Below are 25,363 nucleotides of genomic sequence, written 5' to 3'. Positions count from 1 at the left end.
TTTTTTTTTTTTTTGTTTTGTTTTGTTTTTCGTTTTGCTGTGTGAAGGGTTGAACTCAGGGCCTAGCCCTCTACCAGTAAGCTGTCTTTGCAGCTCCCCACCTTACTCTCAGCATCACTCATTGGGTTCTCTTTTTATCCATCTTTTCAGAAATTGTCTTGTGGAGTTGAGTCTTGGCAGCACATGCCTCTAAACTCAACTTGGGAGGCTGAAGCAGGACTGTTTTAAGTGTGAGTCCTGCCTTAGTAAAACTGCCTCAAAATAAACACAGTTTTGAAAGGGCTGGGATGTAGTTCAGTGGAAGAGCACTTGCCTTGCATGCATGAGGCCTTAGGTTTAATTTCCAGCACTGCAGAAGAAAGAAAAGATTTGCGATCTTAGGTGAATCATAATTTGAAAAACAATTCAGATATAATTTTCCAAGTAAAAGCATTTAAACAACAAGGAAATATCTGAAGTGAGATTCAAAGCAATTCAGATGTAATTTTGAAAATAAAAGCAGTTAAGGAAATATCTGAAGTGAGATTCAGATATATATTTGAAAATAATCAGTATTGTTCACATTAGAAATGAGTGACAAAATGATGGGAGATAAGGTATTAAGGATATACTTCTTTGTATAAGATCCTGCGTTCAATACCTAGCCAAAATAAAGATACATTTCATTAAATTTTTAAATTTTAAGATGTGTTGTGTCTCATGCACATTCTCTTGATTATAAAGATGAGGTTTACCTCATGATACTTCTATAATTTGTTTTGGAGTAAGAAATGGGTAGATTCTTTAGTCTAGTATTACTAGGTTTTTCCAATGCCATCTACTAAACAAAATATTATTTCCTAGTGATGGGAATGATGTGGAATGTTACCCTTAATCCTAAATTCTGGAATTCATTTGTGTCTCTTGTAGCAGTTTGTCTGCTCTACCTCACTCTTTGTTTTTTTTTTTTTTTTTTTTTTTTTTTTTTTGAGGGATTTTTATTGTCTGAAGGGTTGAACTCAGGGCCTAGCCCTCTACCAGTTAGCTGTCTTTGCAGCCCCCCACCTTACTCTCAGCATCACTTATTGGGTTCTCTTTTTATCCATCTTTTCAGAAATTGTCTTGTGGAGTTCTACCACATTATTAGAATATGTCTGAGTAACTGCTATGCTTTATTCCTTTTTATTAACCCCATCTTTCCCCCCAGGGCTTTTTAAGCTATTGTTACGGGTTTGTTTTTTGTAAGATTTTTAGGTTCAATTTTTCTAGTTCTAAAAAGGAAATTTTAATATCGATTCAATAACTTTCTAGGAAAGAAACATCATCAGAAAGAAGTCACAAATTAATTACAGGTTGCATTCTGATTTTAGAAAATTAATTGTAAAAACATGAATATTCTCAAATCAGGAAATAGAAAAAGAAAGAGAAGAGCCATACCCTGGAACTTACAGCATGAATTAACCCAGAGTAACGTGAGATTCATAGCTTTACAACCCAGTCTAATCTCAGGTTTTTTTCCTTCCAGTAATGCACATCAGGTTCATTTACCAACTATACATAATGTGAAAGGATGAGAAAGGCAGAGATGTTCATATTTATTTTACATTGAAGGAGGAAAAAACTCTTCAATTCTTCCTCAGAGAAAGTATTAGCCTATAGATGAAACCAGTCACTGTTTTTCTATATCTCTAGTATCACACTTGAGAAAGGGGCACTGTGGTTGTCCTTTATAGGGAAGATGCTTCTCCACAAACAGGTGTGAGTACATGTATCTTATCTGCAGGGATTTTGGAAAAGGGTGGGTTTGGATTAGGCAGACTGACTTGAGGCACATTCTCTTGAAATTAAGTTTCCTTTTTCTCCCTGACAGGCAGCTTTGTTTGCACTCAAGGAACTTTTTGAAGAGAATTATGCTCCTCGACCCATCTTTGTAAGTTTTAGTATGTTTGCATGATGAGTTTTGTCTTATATAACAATTGTGAGAGGACCATTGATGTTAAGTTTTGGATACCACCCAGTTTAGCTTCCTATTTGCTCTTTTCCTGCTACCACTTTTAGGTCAGTAGCTGCCTTGCCTCTGAGGAGGCACTGAAAATGAACCTAGAAGTGATTAGTATGAGGCAGGCTGCTCAGAAGAAGCTCCTTTAAAGCCAGAAGCTTAAAGACCTAGTCTTACAAGGATTCACGGAGTGATGGAGTTGCATGGTGACTGCCAAGTACTCATTACTGAAGATTCCAGACACGAGTTCATTACCTCAGTAGGCGGACCCTATAAAATTAGTGGGTGGGAATAGAACAGAATCAAAACAAGGGCATCAGAAAAATACAGTGTTTACCAGCAAAAGCCCAGATGTATTAGTTACCACTGGGATCAAATACCTGATACCTACACTTTAAAAGAGGAAAGGTTTATTTGGTGTATGATTTCTGAGATTTTAGTCCATGATTGGCTGACTCCAAAGCAGAAACATCACAGCAGAAGATCATGGCAGAGTAAAAGTGCTTAGTTCCTGGTGACCTGGAAGCAAAGCAGCGGATCTGCACCAGAGAGGAAGGGGCCAGGGACCAGATAGAGTATGCAGAGTCACGCCTCCATGACACACCCAGGAGTATGCTTTGCTATTGGGTTATGGTGATTATCGAGCCAATCAAGCTGGCATTTAGTGTAATCTTCGTACCAGGATAGACTGAACCGTCTCTGGGAAAACTCCAGTGGTTCTGGATGTGTGAATTCTAGGGCTTTTGGAGGCATTGCTTTTGGATCAGTGACATCCCCTTTCTCTGTTCCCGTGACTTCTCCCCTAGTCACTTCGCATTTGTCTATTCTGGCTCTTACATAGATTCCTTCTTTTTAGTTTGAATTCCGTGGTTCCCTTTGTAAAAGAACAAAGAACATCAGCCTTTTTATTTTGTCTTTATGATTATATTCTTTATCTGAGTCTATATTATTGACCGTTTACTTTGTTAATTCAGATTTCAGGGACCATTGTTGATAAAAGTGGCCGGACTCTTTCTGGACAGACAGGAGAGGCATTTGTCATCAGTGTTTCTCATGGAGACCCACTCTGGTGAGTGATTGCTTCCTGGACACTTTTGGGGAATTTTCCTGATGGCTGTGAACTATGACCTACAAGGTGATTGCTTTCACATGTTTCAAGTGTACAACTTTCATGTTGTATTATCTTTAAGTACTTCCAATGATTATTACCTAAAATGGGTCATTTTGAGTGAGTGGGAGAGCTTATACCTCCTGGGCAGCCACTGCTTGATTGTTCATCTTGCTTGTAGGTGTCTCTTATGATTTATGACTGTGTTTCGTTGAATAAGAGCTCTTATCATTTGCTTACATTTTGGGGCCAGTGCTTTGCAAATTTTAGGATAGCTTCTCCCTGCTTTTGGGGCAACCAGTTAGCTTTGAATAAGGTGGGAATTCTAAAGCTTAAGTTTTATCTTTTATTAGTCTTATAGATTAAAGTAGTAGATACAAGGTTATAATGTTTAAGAAACTATTGTTTACTGATTTGTCATTGTTATAAATTATACATATTAACAAGAACAATGGGACGGAGCCCTATATTATTAATGCATTTATTGAAATCCTGCTATGTGCTCTAGAATATTGGCAATTGTGAAACAGTCACCCTAAGAAAATGCATAAATACATTAAAATGTAAACATCAAATGTTGTACAGAAAATCTGGCCATACACAGGAGTAATGGGATCCTTAGGAGAAGGTGACATTTGAGCTTTTTTTGGAAAACATTAGCCATTTAATTAAGCAGAGAGGCATGATAGATGTGTTAGTTAATGTTAACTGAGAACAGCATAGTTTATAAAACAGTCTGTATATGATGTTTCATTTGAATTTTAACATCACCTTGAGAGCTGAATGTTACTTTCTTCACTTAAAAGATGAGGAACTAAAAAAAAAAAAAAAAGATGAGGAACTGAAATCACCAAACTATTGAAAAGACAAACTAGGATTGGATTGAAAAAAATCAAGCATCTAGTCTAACAATAAAAATGATTTGTGAGACCAGTGTTCTAACCCCTGGGCTATGGAGCCCTCAATAACAGAATGATTTTTGTTGTTGTTGTTGTTGTTTTTTGAGACAGGGTCTCGGTTTGTAGTTCAGGTTGGCCCTGAACTCACTATGTAGCCCATGCTGGCCATGAACTCTTGTCCAACCTCTGTCTCAGCCTCCTGAGTGCTGGGATTACAGTTGTGTGCCACAGGCCTTGCTAACAGTGATTTAAACATTATTTTTTAGTTTTTTCTAACCTGCTGAATCCAGTAGCATAAGATGAAACAAAAAGTTAAATTACCAAATGTGTCTAGTGAAATAGCTAAATAGGATAGGTCTATGTAAGATTGTAAAGTTAGCCATGCATCTGATCTTGCAATCTTTTTGTTTTTTCTTTTTTCTTCTTTGGTTTTTTGAGACAGGGTCTTGCTATATATATATAGCCCAGGCAGGCCTTTAACTTACTAGGTATCCCAGGCTGGCCTCGAACTCATGACAGTCCTTCTGCCTTAGCCTCCTGAGCTCTGTGATTATAGGTGTGTGCCTCTGTGCCTGGTCGATCTCGCAGTCTTAACTGAGATGTACCTCCTTTAGGCACTTGCGATCACAGAATCATATTTGTTTTAGATCAGTTGCAGACTTACAGAATAATTGAGCAGAAAGTACACAGAGAGTCTCTATACACTCTCTCCTTGGTCAAGCACCTGTCCTGCCCACCTCCACAGTTTTTCCTCTTTATTAACATCTTGCCTTGTTGTAGTGTATTTGTTACAGTATGAACAAATGTCAATATATTATCTGAAGGTTTTTGTTTGTGTACATTAGCCTTTACTCTTGGTGGTGTACATTTTATGGGTCTGACAAATATATAGTGATGTGTATCTACTATTTAATATCATACGGAATACTTCTCTGAAAATCTCCTGGGTTTCACCTATTCATCTTTTTTTCTTGGCCTTTTGGCAATTAATCTTTTTACTATCCTATAGTTTTGCCTTTTTTGGAATGAAATATAGTTGTAATCAAAGTATGTAGCCTTTTCGTGTTTTTTCACTCGGCAGTATATATTTAAGTGTCATTTTAATGGCTTACTACAGTGCTGGCAAACTTGTGGCGTGTGGGCTGCAGCTGGCTGTTTATGCCAGTGAAAGCTCTAAAAAGTTAGTCATCACTGGCTTAGTAGCTCATTTCTGCTTACTGCTGAATAACATACATTGTCTGGATTTACCAGTTTGTACTTTCACATAGTGAGGAATATCTTGATTGCTACCCAGTTTTAGTTACAAATAAGTAAAGCTGTTGTGAAATGCAAGTTTTTTTGAGGTTTTAAGTTTTTAGCTCATTTGGGTAAGAAACAAGGACTGTGATTACTGGGTCATATGTAAAATTACATTTACTTTTGTAAGAAACCAACAGACTGTGGCTGTACCTTTTTGAATTCCCAGCAGCAATGAATAAAAGTTGTGTTGCTCTACCTCGCTATCATTTTGTTGTCATTGTTTTGGATTTTAATTACTTTAATAAGTGCATAGTGGTAACTCATTTTAATTTTTAGTCCCTCATGGCATAGACCATGGTGCATCACCGTAGGTTTGCCATCCTTAATCTTCTTTGGTGATAGGTATATTTAGATGTTTTTCCCTTTTAGTTGGATTGCTTTCTTCTTGTAGAGTTTTTAAGATTTTTTTATATATTTTAAATACCAGTCCTTCATTAGATATCGTAGAGAACAGGGAAAGGGGATGTCACTAGAACTTCTGTAGTAAGTCTTAGTCTCTTGCAAGCCATGACAGCACAAGGTGAATTAACTTACTATACAGGAAAGAGAGGAAAAATGAGACTTTGAGAAGAAGCTGAGCTTTGGGCCTGATCATTTGCTGCTCTGGGTGGCAAAGGTGGAAGCCTCAGAGCCTGCCACACCTTTATTCAGTACACTGGGAGAAATAATTGGGAGAAAAAAAGTAAGGGAGGGCTGGGGCAACAGAAATCCTAGAACAGTGAGGAACTATGCAGATGAAGATTTGGTTCCTCCTAGGCTGTCTCCAGCTGGTGTGGTCCTGCTGTGGAACATCACAGCATCTCAGTACCCTTGAAGTCTTAGCTGTGACCCAAGGTGAAGATGGAGTTATGTCTCGACATGCCCGTAGCTGGCCTGTGGACAGGAAAACTAAGCCCTAATCATGATTTTCTCCCAAAATTATGTAGAATTGCTCCCAACAAGATAGGTGTTTTGCAGATTCTTCCAGTCTGCAATTTTTTTCATACTTTTAACAGTGTCTTTACTGTTGAGCAGTTTTACATTTTAGTGAAGTCTAGCTTAACATTTATTTCTGTCAGGGATCTTGCTTTTGATATTTTATCTGAAAAATTTATTGCCAGACTCATGTTCACCTAGATATTCTTTTTTTGTTTTTTTGGTACCGGGGATTGAACTCGGGTCCTTGCGCTTGCAAGGCAGGCCACTGAACCGCTGGGCTAAATCCCTGGCCCATCGCCTAGGTTTTCTCTGAGGTTATTTTCCAGAATTGCAAAAGTTTTGTGATTTATACGTAGATCATACATTCATTTTGATTTAATTTTTATGAATGGTGTAAGCTTTGTATCTATTTATTTTTTTCAAATCTGAATGTCCAGTGGTTCTAGCACCATTTAGAACTGATCCTTCTTCATTGTGTTGCCTTTACTCCTGTGTCAAAGGTCAATTGACTATATTTATGTAGATTTATTTCTGGATTTTATTTTGTTTTGTTGATCTGTTTGTCTCTTCTTTCATCGTGATTACCCTGTCTTGATTACTTCAGTGTTTCAGTAACTTTTGAGGTCCGTATTCTGTGTCTTTTGCCACTTTGCGTAAACGTCAAAATAATTTTATTTCACAAAATAACTTCCTGGAATTTTGATTGGGACTGTGTGACTGTAGATTTAAGTTGGCAGAATTGACATCTTAACAATATGTATTGATTTTTCTATTTGTAAATATGTAATATTTTTCTGTTTATCTGAGTCTGACTTATTTCATTGAAATTTTATACTTTTCCTTTTAGATCTTCTGTATGTTTTATTAGATTTACATCCATATACTTCATTTGTTTTGGTGGTGGTGTAAATAGCTTTATGTTTTTTGTTCCAAATGTAAATTGCTCATTGCTAGTATATAAACAAACAATTGGCTTTTGTAAATTTACCTTCATTTTGTAGCCTTCCTTTTCTTACCACTTCTGAGAGTTTTTAGTTTGGAAAAAATCTTCATAAATAATTATATAATCTGTGGAGATAAACATCTTTATTTCTTCTTTTCCAATATCTATACATCATTCATTTTACTTTTTAAAAAAAAATTCATTAGCTAAGACTTCCAGTGCAAAGTTGACTAGGAAATGAGAGTGGATTGCTCCTGACCTAGGGGTAAATCATCTAGTTTCACATTTTTAAGTTTAATATTAGCTGATATTTTGGGGGTTAGGTGTTTTTTATTAAGTTGAGAAAGCTCCCTTTTATTGCTATTTAGCTCATAGTTTCATTTAAAAAATTTTTTTTTCTCATTGAGTTTATTGGTACATTTTAGGCATACAGTATAGTTACATTCATCATTGGGATCTTGTACCTTTACATGACAGGTCTTGGTTCTCATTTTTTCCCTTATCCCTGGCCTCCCTTCAGCCCCTCCTCCCTTCCCTATTTACAAATACTTTATTTCCATTTTTTCATGTTTTTTCCTTTTCCCTTATTACCTTTCCCATTTTGTTTTTTTAAATCTTGAATGGGTATTGGATGTTTGTTAAATATTTTAAAAAATAATTTCAGATTTATAGAATAATTTATATAGAGAATTCAAGTATACCCTTCATCTAGTTTTCCCTAACATCCTACTTAGCTAAGGTACTTTTGTCAAAAGTGTTACTGTTAACCAAACTCTAGACTTTATCTTGTGTGTTAGTTACTTTTCTCCTTGCTGAGACAAAATACTCAATGCTCAAAGTTAAAGGGGAAAGGTTTTTTGTGGTTCACAGTTAACAGAGGTAAGACTTCAGGGCAGGGTGGCATGGCAGACTGGCATCTTAGAGGAGAAAGTTCATGGTGAGCAGAAGGTAGCAAAGCAGTGTAGTGAGGAAGTAGTAGCTGCAGCAGCCTGTCGCTCCCTTTTATTCCTTCTAGGCTACTGGCCCTTTGGGTGGGGCCACCCATTTCCAGAACTATGCCAAATCAATCAGTGGACTGATTTACACATCCTTATCCCAGCATCATGCACTAAATCCCAGCATCCTATACCCTAGATCCAGCCACCTCTAAAATGCCCCACCTATGATCACATGAGGCTTTGAAGGAACATCTAGACACAAGCCATAACATTGGGTTTTTAAGAAATTTTCCACTAATGTCCTTTTACTATTCCAGGATCCAATCTAGGATGCCACATTGCACTTAGGAATCACAATGGGAAAAAAACCCAAAAAAACCTCAGTATGAAAACAAAAGATCACATGGTCCAGGGACTTCATGGTTATTCCTGAGTTCCAGAGGCCTCAAGGGCCTGAGTTCTAGGGTAGCAGGGACTCTGCTTATGGACCTAGGACTGTACCCTGCTTTTCTGGACACTGAGAGGTCTTTTTACTGTTTCATGTTCCTCCTACCTAACAATTTTCCTTTTCTCTTCCTTTATATATTTTCAGATTGGACTTTTATTAGCAGTGGCAGTTTGCTGTCATTTCTGTTCTACAATATACTATTAGCTAATCTGTGAACATACTTAAAGCATTAATCCATGGGAAGGTCCGTTAGTTGTAACATTATTTGAAGTTGGAACCATGGGCAAACATACTTGGTGCTGTAGGAGACCTCAGTGAGATGGCTTTGACTATAATTGACTAAAGTGAATTGAATTTGGAAATTCATTGGCTTGGTTTTGGGTATATTCTCTTTATCATAACTTTTATATGTATAACTATTTTGAATAAAAGATAATCCTGATGATTTTTTTTCCCCAGCATTGGATTAAATTGTGCTCTAGGTGCAACTGAAATGCGACCTTTTATTGAAACAATTGGAAAATGTACAAATGCCTATGTCCTTTGTTATCCCAATGCAGGTAAGTGTTGCAAGGTTTGCTTATGGAAAAGTGCAGATCCACAAGGCATGTAGATGGGGTTACAGATCTTGATTAGAAGAATTTGTTTTGTAGGTCTTAGTATATAGTTGACATTCATAAAAGGGGTTTGAAAAGTATTTAGACCTAGACCAGTGTTTCCCTTAGTACCTGCAGGAACAGTTTGACTCACCTTGAAGCTTCAGAATAGGACATACTTACAGAAATTGAGCCTAGTCACATAATTGACCTGGAGCATTAATTTTGATAGCAGCGCTTGCCTTGTGGATGTGGCCAAGAGATAGGCAAAGAGGAGAGGGATCCATTTTCTTTTCCAGTCTATTAGACAAACAGCAGAAGAATTTTCAATGCTGTCACCTTTTCCTCTCTAAAAGCTAGTACTTCTAATTTACTTTGTGTAAAATTTGTAGATAATTCTCAAACCATCCGGTTAAATATTGGTAATCTGTTTTGGGTTAGCCAGGTTTTTTTTTTTTTTTTTTCCTCCTTTTGAGAAAGGGTCTTACTAAGTAGTTCATGTTTTCTTTGAACTTACTCTGTGGCCCAGGTTGATCTTGAACTTATAGTGATCCTGCTGCCTCTGTCACCTGAGTGCTGGGATTACAAGTGTACACCACCACACCTGGCTATTTTCTAGTCTTTTCTTTTTTCTTTTTCTTTTTTTCTTTGAGGCAGGGTCTCACTATGTAGTTGAGACTGATCTGGAACTCACTGTATAGCCCAGGCTGGTCTCAAACTCACAGCAATCCTCCTGCCTCAGCCTCCCAAGTGCTGGGATTACAGGCGTGTGCCACCAAGCCCAACCTTTCTAGCCTTTTCTTTCCAAATATATGTATTTTTAAATGCATAATTTTATTTCTCACATAAAGTAAGTAACTAGAAGGAGATAATAAATAAACAGAAACTAGATTGAGGCTGAAAAGTCTTGGGAAAACTGATTTGGAAGGAGACTGGTTGTTTTTGTTTTTAATTGCATGTCAGGTCCTCTTTAGTTCAGAGAATATGCAGTGCTCCCCTGCCCCATCCCCAAGCAGCTTGGCAACAAGAGTTAATTTCTCTGTGGAGGTGGAAGTAGAGGGTAGGGCTGTCCTGTTAGTTATGCATCAGATAGAAAAGAAATAATGAATGTTTATTTTTTTCTGTGATTTTTTTTGGGGGGATATATGTGGTGTCTTTGTTTATTATCTAAATATTTGTAGTATATTACTAGGTTTTGCAAGTAATCACCATTATCAATATTGATTTGTAAAACTTTTAACCTAAAACCTTTAAAAATATGAGGTATATGTATACATTTATATATTTTTAAGGTCGTTTTGAATAATGGTTGAAATGTCTTTTCTCAGGTCTTCCCAACACTTTTGGTGACTATGATGAAACGCCTTCCATGATGGCTATGCAACTAAAGGTCAGGGAGCCTCTTTCACTTGGGTTTTTGAGACAGATAGAATTTTACACTTAGAATATTTATAAGCAGAATTTTCCTCCAATGAAATTCCAGTATTTAAATAACAAAAATTTGGCTGCTCTGTATTAAGATTGTAAAGACATAGAGAAGGGCTAACTTAGCTATCATCATCCTTATTGCCAGTTTGCATTGGTGGCTGTTGGAAAATTTCCATTGAGGTCAAAACTTGGCTCTCTGGGCTGTTGCTTACTGTGTAACCTCCCAAGTAATGACACACCCCCATACCTCTCTGTTCCTCTGTGTGCTGGGTAGAGTGGATGTCCTCCTGGCCCATACTGTCACTTTTGTCATCCTCTTTGGCATACCTGCTTGCCCTCTTTGAATCATGAAACTCTCCTGTCCACTGCTGTTCCTTAGTGCACCCGTCTCAACCCCTGGGGCTCTTTCCCTCATTCCTTGATCTTTTCTCTCCTGGATCAGTGATGTTCTCTTCTAAACTATTTCTGACTTAATTTGTATGATTCTAGTATTTTTCATAGATGCTTTTCACAGAGTCCTTGACTCAGGACCTTGACTTCCTGTCTCAGTTCCTGGGTTCTTCACTCACCAGCCTCTGCTTAACCTTTGGACTTCTGCTGTCCAGTACGGAGCCACCACCACGTGTACTTACCAGAGCACTTGACATGTAGCTAGTGTTACAGAGGAACTGATTTTTTAAAAAATTACATTTAAAAACTGATAATCATTTTATGTGTTATTTGAAATTATATCATCCATACTCATTCACCTCAGCATATGGGTAAAAAAACTAACATCAGATAGGCAAATGAATCTCTCATTCCATTTTAAGTGGCATAAAATATTTCTTAGTAACTAAACTGCAAAAAAAAAAAAAAAAAAAAAAGAAAGCGCAGTGGGCCAGGTATTTAGCTCAGTGGTTCTGGCACCTGCCTAATAAGCTCAAGGACCCAAGTTTGATCCCTGGTACCAAAAAAAAAAAAAAAAAAAAGAAACTATTTTTTTCCTTGTATCTAGGGCTTGTGAAATTTTTATAGCTAGAGTTAAGTATCTTCAGTTCTCTTTCTTCCCACCTGCCAGTTGATAGATCTATTTGACAGCATCTCACTCTCTAGTCCAGGCTGGCCTCAGACTTGTGAACCTCTTGTCTCGGCCTCCCTAATGCTAGGATTATGGGCATGTACTTCCACACCTGGCTTGTTTAGCTTTCTTTTTAGGATAATGTTAGTTGTTCAGGAAATACAGAAAGTGAAAGATTTTATGCTGAATTGGTTTTGGTGAGTTTAGAATTCAGATGAACTTGCTGAAACTTTTCCTAAATGCAGGACTTTGCTGTGGATGGCTTGGTCAATATAGTTGGCGGATGCTGTGGTACAACACCAGATCATATCCGGTAATAATCACCTCTTGATATTTTACCTTTTGTTATGTTTTGAATTATGTTTGCCTGCAATTTGTATATTAAAGTCTGAACCCCTACTAACACAGATTATGACTGTATTTGGAGATAGGGCCTTTAAAGAGGCAGTTCAGGTAAAATGGATGGGGCCACCATAATCCAGTAGGACTGCTGTCCTTAGAAGAGGATGCAGATGCACACACTGAAGGAAGACGGTGTAAAGGCCCAGGGACACAGTTGTCTTCAAGCCTTGGGGAAAGACCTTTGAAGAGACCAAGCCTACCAATGCCTTAACACAGACTTCTGTCCTCCAAATTATGAGAAAATAAATTCCTGTTTTTTAAGCTACTGGCCTGTGGTATATTGTTCTTGCAGTGCTAACAAAGTAATATACCTTTATATTATGAAAAAATTCTAAAAATAAAAATAGAAAAATAGTAAAGTGAGTGTCCATGTGCCTACCACAGGGTTGCCATAATTTTCAAGGTTTTTCCATTCTTATATTATCCCCCAAATTTTCCCTTGAAATATTACAAGGCAAATCCCAGACATCATGATACTCTACCCTTAAGTAACATTTGAACATTCAAAGAGAGCCAGCTTTTGTTTCTTGTGGGTAGTACCTACCTCTATTGGAATTATTTCATGGAAGTAAAAGACAGTAAGATTGTTACAGAAGGAATTGGCAAGTGACACACAGAGAGGCAGCAGAATGGAAGTAAAATAACAGAAGTTTACTCCATTGATGGAGATGGATCACACCTAATGGCGGTGCCCTGACTGATCCCTTACTGGGCTGCAACTCCACTTTTTATAGGTTTTTACAGCCTTGATCTCATTCAGGTGGTTACATTGCATTTTCACAGTTCACATTGCTGATATTCAAAACATGGTGGCAAGGCAGTTGAATTTCAACTTGGATGTAGCACTTTGTTGGGGGAGTTACCTTTAAAATTCATTTGGAGGCCAGGTGTGGTAGTGCACGCCTGTAATCCCAGCACTTGGGAGGCTGAGGCAGGAGGATTGCTGAGTTTGAGACCAGCCTGGACTACATAGTGACTTCCAGGTCAGTCTCAACTACATAGTGAGACCCTGTCTCAAAAAACCAAAAAAAAAAAAAAAAAAAAAAAAAAAATTCATTTGGTTATCTAGCCCAGAGGAAAGGGGTGTGTCTGGTCAGCAAAGTTAACAGTGGTTCTTTTCATTTATAAAACTTTTTAGGGAGACTAGATGCCTCTGGTTCCAGTTAATTCTGAACTAAACAGAGCAAAGGGCAGAAGTTATCTTACAGTGTGACATTTCCTAGGTGTTTTGCTATTAAAGTGTTCTCTGTCAAAGTAAGTGTCTTGAGGTCAAGAAGTATCTTCATTTGGCCTGGTACAGCCATTGCTTAATGTATGAAGGAAAGCAGTGAAATGAGAGCAAGGCCATGTGTGTGTTTTAATTCCTTACAGTTTAGTGGCTTCTAGGAAGAGTGGAGCTCGGTGAAACATGACATAATTTTGCACTTTTTGTGTTTATCTTTTTCCTTAAAGTGACTGATGATCATATTTTGAACCAGTCCTCTCAGTGTTCTATTTTCATGCATATATAATGTGCGTACTTTACTAAGTTGCTGAATAGTTCTCTGCTTTTGTTGACTTCTGTAACAGACTATGTACATGTGCATTACTAGAGATTGAACTCAGGACCTTGTGCATGACAAGCACATGCTGTAACACCGAGTTAATACCCCATCCCCAGTTTTCAAAAATCTTTTATATCTAAAAGCCAGGAATAGTTTAATATACCTTTTCTTTGGATTACAGACTAAACTTTTTGTTTTTAAAATCATTTCTCTTTAAAAAGAGGAATTGTTTTAAATATCTCTCTGTATTTGTATTTGTATGTGTAGGTCTATAGCTGTTTATATATTTGCTGCTTTTACTCGGACCTGTACCTGCTAATTGAAAAGGCAGTAAAGAGAACAGTGCTCTCTGGAGTTCATTGGAGAAGCCAGACTTTTTCTGGCTGATCAAAATCAAGATTTGTTAGAGCTGAGAAAGTTAGGAGAGTATGAATGACTAAAATAGTTTGAGAAGTATTTTGAAGTGTTACTACTCTTAATACTGTGTGCCCTCTGTACTGTGTGTGTCCTGTAATAAAATTGGTGCAGAGGACTTGATTGCCATCTATTGCTGGTCCATCTGCTTCTATCTGCTGCCCCTTGTCAGAGCTGAGGCTTTTTCTTGGTTAAACTAGTGAGTAAGCAAAGCAGTAAGGCATGTTCTTTACACACATGTTCTGTGTGTGGGCTTGGAAGAGTAAAGGACATCTGTAGGTTTGGTGAAGGGGAGGAGGTTTGTAGTGTGTATTTGGGCAGACGCTCACACATCTCACATTTCATGGGCAGAAACAACACAGCCAGCACAAAGCCAACTGGGCAGGCACATAAAATTTAAGGTTTATAGCTTAATTTCCTGCACACTAGGAAAAATAAAAGGCATAATTGCTGTTGTACATTTGAAGTAGGCATATAATTATGTGCACAGTTATATTAGTAGTACTTATTTCATAGCTATAAAATTATTTTAATTAAATTTATTTTATTCTGCGTTAATGAATAGTATTTTCTCTTAACTCAGGGAAATTTCTGAAGCTGTGAAAAATTGTAAGCCTAGGGTTCCACGTGCCAGTGTTTTTGAAGGACATATGTTACTCTCTGGTAAGTCATGAAGACATGATGATTATGATTTCAGAAATCATTTGTGGAATGTATTTAGTATATTTATTCTAGCACTTTGTTTGCTTTTGTTTTTGCTACCGGGGATCGAACTCAGGTCTTTGTGCTTGTGAGGCAGGTGGCAGATCCACTGAGCTAAATCCCCGGCCCTCAAGTATGCTTATTCTAAATGGTAGTGATATTTGTGTCAAAAACTTATCAAAGAGGAGAACGTATTTTCTTGGCACTTCACTGAATTCTAGTGAAGAACCCTTTCTTTTTCTAGGTGTGGGGATAGAAAGACATCAGCTTCAGGGTAAAGTAAATTAAGGCCCCAGATGATTTGCTCAGATTACCATGAGAACTCTGCGGTACAGTCTTTATTGTGCACTATTTTGAAGAACCACCTTGACCACAGCCTAACAGGTTTATTGTATTGATACTGGTTATTGAAAATTCCAGACTGCCAAGGCTTAGTGTTGAGTAATAGCAGCAGTATCATCCAGGAAAATTTTGTGTGTTTCTAAAGTGTTATTGTGTTCTTATATATTTGTTGTAGGTTTGGTACTTCACAAAGAATTGTGTATTTATATTTTGTTTGGTTTTCAACAGTTCTGTTAGTCTCTTATTTTCAGCATGTGTGTTTTTTGTTTGTTTGTTTGTTTTTTTCCCAGTACTGGGGATCAAACTCAGGACCTTGTGCTTGTGAGGCAGGTGTTGGTGCTACTGAGCTAAATCCCCGGCTAGCCTCAGCATATGTTTTGATATTCAAAGAAGGAACTAATAAAATTCGTTTTGCCTGATCTTAAGGAAATATTAGATGGCAAGTTTAAGCCAAAAATATATTTGTGTAGAGAAACTGAGCATAACACATGAGAAATTGTATTTTCTTATCGCTTATAGTTAATATCTCTATAGAATGAGACATGTTTGTTTCATATGTTATCCTAAGAAAGGCAAAATAAAATACAAGGGACAGTAAGAGTAATACTGACTTTTCTCAGTCAAAGTATATTCATAGAGTTAGCCCTAGCGAGTGTAAAGTTGAGTCAATAAACATACTTGTTTGTGGTAGTCTTCTTTTACTTTTGTGTTGGAGAGGCAGAACATGAGATTTGGAAAGGTGAAGTTTATGATTTATGAAACAGTGCCTTTGTTAGAGAAAAGTGGGACAGGAAGGTTTACCTTATCCTTGGAACTTGCGTTTTCTGTTACTTCAGCCAAGCACTGATAACAAAGATAGCTGACCTTTGTTGGACTCTGAACAACATATGATGTATTTTTCTTAGAATTTATATGTAAGAATTATTTTTCTTGAATTGTAATCTCATACTCTTTCTAAAAGTGACATCAAACCCTTGTTTTTAACTTGTTTTATTCTTTTATAAATTGCAGACTTGAGAGAAATCAGTTTCGGTATCAGATATTTGATCTTCATAATAAAATTAAACTGTGTGAAATGCTGTTAGGGAGGTCTCATAAGAACTCTTCAGAATTTAAATGTTGGCATCTCTATTTGCCTGTCTTTTGAATCCCCACTTAGCCTAAGGGTCAGGGGTGCTCTGAAGCTAGCTCAGGCCCATGAGGATCATTATCAGTGGGAAAGGGAATTAGAAGCTGAAACTATGGAAAATAATTTTCTTCTCAGTAAGTGAACAGATGTTATGGAATGGTTTTATAGTTGGCTAGCCTATATTCATTAATTTATTTGCTGGTTGTTTTTTTTTTTTTCCTTTTTGATACCAGGGATCAAACTTTTGTCTTTGGACTTGTGAGGCAGGCAGCCACACCACTGAGCAAAATTCAGGGCCCAGGATTTAGCTCAGTGGTGTCGTCACCTGTCTCACAAGAGCAAGGTCCTGAGCTTGATCCCCCATACCAAAAACAATAAAAATCCCTGGCCCTATTATATGCTGCTTTTTAAACCAGTGTTTTGGCAAAGGATTGAGAAGCCATATTACTTTATTAATAACAGTTATGATTGCCAGTGTTAACTTTGTGCTTATGAGTGTTTTCCAGTTTCACTTTATAATAATAAAAGGTAGATACTTTCCTGTCCCTGTCTTATAAGCTTAGAGGCTGTGTATGTAGGAAATTGCTTTGGGTTGTCTGCTCAGGTAAGTAATATGAACTTAGCTGTCTGCCTCCAGAGCCTGCCTATAATCATCCACTGAGATTACCTTCTCTTAATAGTTTAAAAATAACAACAAAAGCAGTTGAAACCCTTTTCTGTATCTATACTGTATGTTGCTTTTTTACTGCAATTAATTTGCCCACATATTTTATGTGACATTTACCCCTGAATTGGCCTGTTTTGTGAAATGGAGCAACGTTGTAGGTATACTGTTGTTGGAATTACGATGGCTTGCTTCATTAGCTTCAAACTGATGTCTGAGGTATGAAACCAATCCACTTTTTATTTCCAACTTTCTTGATGGCTTTTGCCCCTCACTCTTGGTTATACAGGGTTATGATGATAACTTTTCCTTTTTTTTCAGAGATGGTATGGTTCAGCCAGTTAGGGGTATTTGTAGTTTAAAACCCTGAATTATTTCTTTTGAGAGTTCCGGCTATAGATGTAGCTGCAGTGTGGAGCCTTTGTTGCATTTGCGTCTTCCTAGAGCAGACTGTGGTTCTGTTTCTGCATCGGATCTCCTGTCCATCTGCTCACTTGATCTTTGGCACAGTGATGTCTTTCTTACTGAAAACATCTGTGTTTATGGGTCTTGTGTCATTGATAAGCATTTTCAGGAATGTAAAAAAATACTTCTCATTTTAACCTCTCCTTTTAAGGTCTAGAGCCCTTCAGGATTGGACCATACACCAACTTTGTTAACATTGGAGAGCGCTGTAACGTGGCAGGATCCAGGAAGTTTGCTAAACTCATCATGGCAGGAAACTATGAAGTGAGAATCCTTGTGGGACCCCAGAGGCGTCTGCTATGTCCCTGGCTAGTTAGTCTGTCAGTGAAAAGAATTCTGCCCTGGGTCAGTGCTGTTAGAGAGGCTAGGAAGTGTGTGAAGATGGTAATGGGCATTCACAGCAGGTGTTAGTGGGACAGTTGAAGCTGCTGTTGTCAGTACTTGTTACATTTAGAGAATGAAGTGGGATGAGATGGGTAGGTTATAGCTTCTAGTTAGTTCTATTAACTGGCAGGTGAATGCCTTCATTTTGGCCTCTTACAAATCCTTGTTGGAAAAGGGAAAGCCAAGAAAATTTTTACTTAATTCCTCCTGGTAGTTCCAAATGTTGATTGATGAGGGATTGATCCTATTATCTATAGACTAAAATGAATAAAATAGATCATTACTTTGAAAATTTATGTAATAACTTTAGCCATGGTCACTCTTAATCTACACCAAGCTACTCTGGCTGCTGACCTCTCCAGTCAGAAGTTCTGCGAAACAACTTTTTGCACGTAGAATGAGATCCAAATTTTTGAGGCACCATTCTGTCCTGTCCACCAGGGTATAATGCTTTTCCATTCTGATTCATCATCTGTACACCCTGCAGGCTTGCTTCTTATGCTGTACCTAGTTCATGTTAGCTCCTTTCAGAAGTGCTGATGACCCTTGCTAGTCATGCTGTGTTCTGCAGTTGGCAGTGCTTCTACTTAGGTTTTGATTCCTCTGCCCATTCTGTGGTGTCCTTTTCATCTCTCTGATTTAATGAGCATGATACTGAGAGCAGACACTCCTTTAGGAAGAAGCAAACTGGTAAAAGTAATAATATCTGTTATTTAGTATGATCTTTTCTTTGTACTAGTCACTGAATCAGTGCAATACAGTTGTGTCATGTACTCCAACTAGATGGAAACCCTTCAAGAATGAGGGCTGGGAGGTGCCCCTCTTTTTATTGTGTACATTATTTAATCATTACTAATAGGGAAAAACATTTTGCTGGATTTAATTGTGATCATTCTTTGTGCATCCTTGCCTCACTGAGAAAGGTGTTTCCTTATGGCCTGTTCCAGAGGATTTCATGCTTATTCCATCACAATGACTGATACAAATTCCTATTTGATTTTCTTGGACTAAGAAAAAAATCTGGCCATATCAACACTTACTACTGATTTTATACTTGATTATCACATTGAAGACTACAGTGAAGACTTAAGAAGACAATGCTTTACCAGTTACAATGCTTTACCAGTTCACTGTAGAATAAGCAGTGTTTTCCTAAAGTGTGTTCTTTGGAACACTGGTCCTCCAAGAGTTTCCTTAAATGGTCATTATTGGGAAATTCTGTTTAAAGTATTTTGTTCTTGGAGAGTTGCAATATATATATTAAAAGATTTGAAAAGCCTTCCAGAAGAATAAAAACGGAAGAGTTACATGACTGGATGGTTTCTCCAAAGACTGTCTGTAAGGACTCTTTCTGCCTCTGCCTCTGCCTCTGCCTCTGCGTGTGTGTCGGTGTCTGTCTTTTGCATTACTGGCGATTGAACCCAGGGCCTGACATCTAAGGACTTTCCTTGAAGGAGATGGGACTTCATCACAGTGCAAACCAGTACAGAGGGAAAAGGGAATGTGATCTGTAGAAATGAACTTGGGTGGTTGAGGGATATAGTAGGGGCTGAATGGGCTATAAAGTTGCCTCTGCTCCTCGACTACCAGCTGAGTTTAGATTCTTTACGGTAGGAAAACAGCCTTGGTAGATTCCAAGTACTGAAATGATGTTATGAGAGAGATACTTGAGGAAGATTAATCTGGTCAGTGCTGTGGGGAGGAGGGCAGGCCCAGAGTCAGGGAGTGGGGCTAATGAGTTTAGTGTAGTTGGAAAGGACTACTGGTGGTGGTGAGGGATTATTTTGTTAGTCTTCTCTGAGTCACCATCTCCTAATGATGATTCTTCTTGAATTCTTCCCTCAGGAAGCCCTGAGTGTGGCCAAAGTGCAGGTGGAAATGGGAGCTCAGGTGCTGGATGTCAACATGGATGATGGCATGCTAGATGGTCCAAATGCAATGACCAGATTTTGCAACTTCATTGCATCCGAGCCTGACATTGCCAAGGTTGTACAAAGTTTACACTCAGCAAGGAAATTTACTCTGTCACTCAGTTGGGTTTGCCAGTTGCTTCATTTATCTGTCCGTGGATAAACTGTTTTATTCCATATATTGAGAGCACCCTGGTTTCTGATTTTCAACTTCTTTGAAAAATGATGTTTTTGACATAAGCAGATTTTAGAGATAGATACTCCTCCAGCTTTGCAGTTTCCAAGACTTCTGGGATTGGTCATGGGATTCAAGTGAATTTCCCTACATGTCTGGATAGACTGAGAACTCATTTTTCATGTTTCCAAAGAGTGTGCTTTCCTATTCCTGCTTCAGCGGGGGAACTCAGTGATCCTTACTATAGGAAGAAGAGACCTTGTAGGGCTTACTAGGTTAAGACAGTAATATAAATAGTGTCAAATCAAAGTATTTTATCAGCTTTTATATTTGTTCTTTAAAAGGTGAAAGTTAATTTTTGTGTTAGTCTTTTAAAAATTTTTAGAAGGGTTAAAAAACTCACCTAACTTATCTGCCATCAAATCTGTGATGAGTGATCCTCCTCCCCTTCAGTACTGGGGATCGAATCCAGGGGCTTCCATATGCCAGGTAAGTTCTCTACCATAGCCCTTTTTAAAAATTTTTATTTTGAGACAGCCTTGCTGAGTTTCTCAGGCCAGCTTTAACTTGAGATCCTCCTGTCTTAGTTTCCCGAGTAGCTGGGATTTCAGATGTGTGTTACTGTACTGGGCTTGATATTATTTTTATAAAGCAATTTTCTGGTACTTTGCAGTTGTATGTTTCAGGTTGGGCTCTGATTTTCATTAGGCTTCAGCAAATGCTTAAGTTAGAGTTGTGGTAAGTGCTATCCATCTATCATTTGTGTATTTTTTTTTCCTCATTGAGATTATTGGTACAATTTAGGTATACAGTACAGTTACATTCATTATTGCGATCTTGTACCTTTACATGACAGGTCTTGGCTCTCATTTTTTCCCCTTGTCCTTGCTCTTCCTTCACCCCCTCCTCCTCTCCCCCTTTACAAACACTTCATTTCCATCTTTTCATTTTCTCATATTTTTTCTTTTCCCTTATTACCTTTCCCCTACCTTTCCCAATTTCCCTACACCTTTAGCCCCTTTCTTCCTATTAAACGATGTCAGTTATCTCATTAGGATCTTATGTACTATTACAGTTTATTCACACCAGAGAAACTATTCGGTATTTACACGTGTGACTTATTTATTTCACTTAGGAGTATATCCTCAATATATATCCATTTTCCTATGAATGAATCTAATTTATCATTCTTTATGGCTGAGTAATATTCAGTTTTATAGAAAAACCACATCTTCTTTATCCAATCTCCAACTGATGGGCAAATGGGCTGTTTCCAAGTTTTAGCTATTACAAACTGTGCCGCTACAAACACAGGTGTGCATATATCTCTGTGATATGATTCTTTTAATTCTTTTGGAAAGATACCCAGCAGAGGGATGGCTGGGTCAAATGGAATCTCTAGTCCCAGCTCTTTGAGGTATCTCCATATTGATTTCCACAGGGGTTGCACCAGTCTGCACTCCCACCAATAATGGAGAAGGATTCCTTTCTCCCCACAACCCTGCCAACATTTGTTATTGTTTGATTTCTTGGTAGCAGCCATTCTTTGTGGAGTGAGGTGGAATCTCAGTGTTGTTTTCATCTGCATCTCTTGATGACCATTAAAATCCAAGTGGATTAAAGATCTAAATATTAAAACAGAAACACTAAACTTGCGGGAAGATAAGTTAGGCAGAACTCTGGAAGACATTGGCATAGGAAAAGACTTTATGAACAAATCCTCAGTAGCCTGGGAACTAGCACAAAGAATCAACAGTTGGGATCTCATCTTATTAAAAAGCTTCTGCACTGCAAAAGAAACCATCAACAGGACTAAGAGACAACCTACAATGTGGGAAAAAATTTTTACCAGCTGCTCCTCAGACAAAGGACTATTATCCAGAATATGTAAAGAACTCAAAACAGTCAGCCCCCAAATATAAGGACCCAATTCAAAAACGGGCATGTGAAATGAACAGACATTTATTTCTCAAAGAAGTAAAAGCAGCAAGTAAATATATGAAAAAATGTTCCGTATCATTTGTGTATTTAAATAAACCTCACCACTTTTGTGAGAATGAACCTTCTGAGAATTTAAAGTGCTAAGAATTCTCTGACCGGTTCAGAGTCAGTTGGAATCAGGGAACCAGGTGTCTATCAGCTCTGGTGGGAAGAAGGCTGGCTTCCATGCCGGATGGGCTAGTGAGCCTCGCTTCCTGTCTCATATCTGAAATGCGCTAGTCAGGCCTGCTTTTCTGATTCATGAGTTAAAATGATAAAAGTGCCTTGCAGCCATGAAGGACATCGTGTATTTTAAGAGATTATCATTATTACACTGTCCTCTCTTTGCTGCAGACATTTTCCTTATCTTTTTTGGTTTTGTTCTGCAGTACTACTAAAATTTATTGGTGATCAAATTTTGGCTAATTGTGGTAAAACACAAATGTGTTTCATGCGTACATTTTTACCACTAGGGTTGAAACACCACATTGTCAACAAAACTCTTTGACATGTTCACAACAGGGCAGTAATTCCACGTATGTCTTGCTGCTGGGTGGCTCTGAGCCATCAGTGGTGTGTGCATAACTGTTTGGGTGCCAGCCCTTGGAAGGGGATGTGTGGTGACTTGTGATGTCATGATTTTCTTGTTCCTCTATCTTAGGTGCCCTTGTGCATTGATTCTTCCAATTTTGCTGTGATTGAAGCTGGGTTAAAGTGCTGCCAAGGGAAATGCATAGTGAATAGCATTAGTCTGAAGGAGGGAGAAGAGGACTTCTTGGAGAAGGCCAGGAAGATTAAGAAGTTTGGAGCTGCTGTTGTAGTCATGGCTTTTGATGAAGAAGGACAGGTGAGTGATTTCTATTGGCCCAGCTCCATTGTATCACCCAGATGAGATAGCAAGGGAGAAAAGAGAGTCCAAAACAGTTGGACTCTGTATGTATGTACATACACATACACACACCCTCCATATCTGTTTATAAGCACACATATACATATGTCTGTCTGTATGAAGATTTGATATATAAATAAAGTCTTTACATCAGTGGAGAAAGATTGAATTATTTAGTAAATACTATAGGGACAAATGGTTATGCATTTGGACGAAAATAAAGCTAGATCCCTGTTTTAAACTATTTTGTGCTGCTGTAACTATATGCTTGGTATTTGACTCACTGTTCTGGAGGTTGAAAAGTCTTAGGATTAAAAAAAAAAAAGATTATACCTGGTACGAGCCTTCTTTGCTATATCATCACATGGCTGGAGGTCAAAATGAGAGAGAAAAGAGAGAATGGAACTTGGTTTTATACCTAACCCATGCTTGTGGTAACCAACATACTCTACTCTCGTATCTGCTCTCATATCTCATATCTACTCTTGTGATAACAATGTGAATCCATTATTACTTTTATTGTTATTATTATTTTTTTATACCTGGGATTGAACTCGGGCCCTTATACTTGAAAGGCAGGTAGAGAAACCACTGAGCTAAATCTCTGGCTCCTGAATCCATTATTAAAGGAAGAACTCTCATGATCTAATCTCTTCTTCACGGTCCTACCTTGGTACTAGCCCCATTTCCCACTATAATTAAGTCTACATTGATTAAAGATTTAAATGTACAAAGTTATAAATTACTTATAGAAAATATTAACTTAAACTTCTGATTTAGATGTTACTAAATGAAGAGGCCAAAAAGAAAATTGATAGTTATTCACATAAAAATGTAGAACTTTATATGATGAAAGATATGGTACTGTTTACAGCATGAAAAGTAGCAGTAGATAATATCTAATATGCACTGAGCATCTATAAGCCAGCAAGCAAGACATCCCAATCAACCAGTAGAGGAATGGACAAAAGAAATGATTAAGCAATTTGTAGAAAAAGGATTACAAATAGCTAATGAAGCAAAGAGCTGGGACTAGAGGTTCCATTTGACCCAGCCATCCCTCTGCTGGGTATTTTTCCAAAAGAATTAAAAGAACCACACCAGCGTGATATATACACACCCACGTTTATAGCAGCAGTTTGTAATAGTTAAAACTTGGAAACAGTCCAATTGCCCATCAGTTGGAGATTGGATAAAGAAGATGTGGTTTTTTCCTATAAAATGGAATATTATTTAACCATTAAGAACGAGAAATTAGATTCATTCATAGGAAAATGGATACATATTGAAGATATACTCCTAAGTGAAATAAATAAGTCACACAGGTGTAAATACTGAATAGTTTCTCTGGTGTGAATAAACTGTAATAGTAGATAAAATCCTAATGAGATATAACTGACGTCGTGAAATGAGAAGAAAAGGGCTAAAGGTGTAGGGAAAGTGGGAAGGGTAGGGGAAAGGTAATAAGGTAAAAAAATATGAAAAAATGAAAAAGTGGAAATGAAGTGTTTGTAAGTGGTAAGTGGGGAGGGGAGGAGGGGGGTGAAGGGAGGGCAGGGACAAGGGGAAAAAATGAGAACCAAGGCCTGTCATGTAAAGGTACAAGGTCTCAATGATGAATGTAACTGTGCTGTACACCTAAAATGTACCATTAAACTCAAAGAAAAAGAAAGCTAATGAAGCTATGGGAAAGTACTAAGTTTTGTAATGATTAAAGAAATAAAAGCAAAGCAATAAGATTATTTTCCTTTATAAAGGAGAAAAATAGAAGAGTGATAAATGGAAACCCTTGTAATATTCATGCCACGAATTCAGAGTGGGGCACATGGGAGGATGCTCCAGATAGAACAGAGCTGGGGATAACGATAGTGCTGGAGTGCTTGTGCAACTCCTTGGATTCAATCCACAGCGCCACAGGGAGCAAAATGAATATATCTGTGTATAATGATTGTTCAGCTGGGTCATGCATATACAGTGACTTTTGCATTATTATGTTTTATACTTCTATACATATTTTGATACTCAGTATTTGAAATGGTTAAAAAAATCCATTCCTTGTCATTAATTCCTTCCTAGAAATCTTGGGATAGGTTGAGTATGTAAGGGTATATATATTCACATTCACTGTAGCATTGTGGTAGCAAGAATTTTATTTCTTTTTGAGGTCCTGAGGTTGAACTCTGGGCCTCTGGAATTCTAGGCCAGCAGTCTACCACTGAGCTAAATCTCCAATAAAAAATTTGAGAACAGTCTAAATGCCCATCACTAAGGAAAAGCACAAGCCACAGAGAATACTATGCAGTGACTAAAAAGAATGAGGTGATTGCCGGATGTGGTGGCGTACTCCTGTAATCCCAGGACTTGGGAGGCCGAGGCAGGAGGATCACTGTGTGTTCGAGACCAGCCTGGACTACATAGTGAGTTCCAGGTCAGTCTCACCTACATAGTGAGACCCTGTCTCAAAAAACAACAACAGCAAAAAAATGGATAGAACAATAAAAAACAGACAAGTGATATGATCCCAATTTTGTTTAATAAGGAAGTATGGTTATGGAAATAATGTCTGTATAAACAAAAAATTGGTATTTGCTAAGGGATTTGGACTGATCTTGCGTGGAGACATTTACAATTAACAAGTGGTGGGATAATATATACTTTTTCTTCCCTTTGTTAAAAAACAGTTTTTGTACAAAAGTTACCTTTTTTTGTTGTTTGTTTGTTTTTTTTTTTTTTTTTTTTTTTTTTTTA

At 37.7% G+C, this 25,363-nt stretch overlaps 1 protein-coding gene across 3 annotated transcripts in view; it reads left to right on the top strand.

Annotated features, from left to right (window-relative positions):
- The window catches only part of Mtr (5-methyltetrahydrofolate-homocysteine methyltransferase), a 99,552-nt gene that overhangs the window by 17,092 nt on the left and 57,097 nt on the right, over positions 1–25,363 (top strand). For all 3 annotated transcript variants that reach the window (XM_010621995.3, XM_033761839.1, XM_010621996.2), the window contains exons 7-15: positions 1,850–1,909; positions 2,953–3,047; positions 8,991–9,091; positions 10,456–10,517; positions 11,861–11,928; positions 14,559–14,638; positions 17,429–17,541; positions 19,507–19,647; positions 22,388–22,573. In XM_010621995.3, the coding sequence (XP_010620297.1) occupies positions 1,850–1,909; positions 2,953–3,047; positions 8,991–9,091; positions 10,456–10,517; positions 11,861–11,928; positions 14,559–14,638; positions 17,429–17,541; positions 19,507–19,647; positions 22,388–22,573 (906 nt within the window). The remainder of the gene's footprint in view (positions 1–1,849; positions 1,910–2,952; positions 3,048–8,990; positions 9,092–10,455; positions 10,518–11,860; positions 11,929–14,558; positions 14,639–17,428; positions 17,542–19,506; positions 19,648–22,387; positions 22,574–25,363) is intronic.

Source organism: Fukomys damarensis, unplaced genomic scaffold, assembly GCF_012274545.1.
Source record: "Fukomys damarensis isolate Sample0158 unplaced genomic scaffold, DMR_v1.0_HiC HiC_scaffold_10, whole genome shotgun sequence".
NCBI lineage: Eukaryota > Metazoa > Chordata > Mammalia > Rodentia > Bathyergidae > Fukomys > Fukomys damarensis.
Note: the sequence above shows the minus strand (reverse complement) of the source record. Positions and strands in the feature narration are given on the sequence as shown.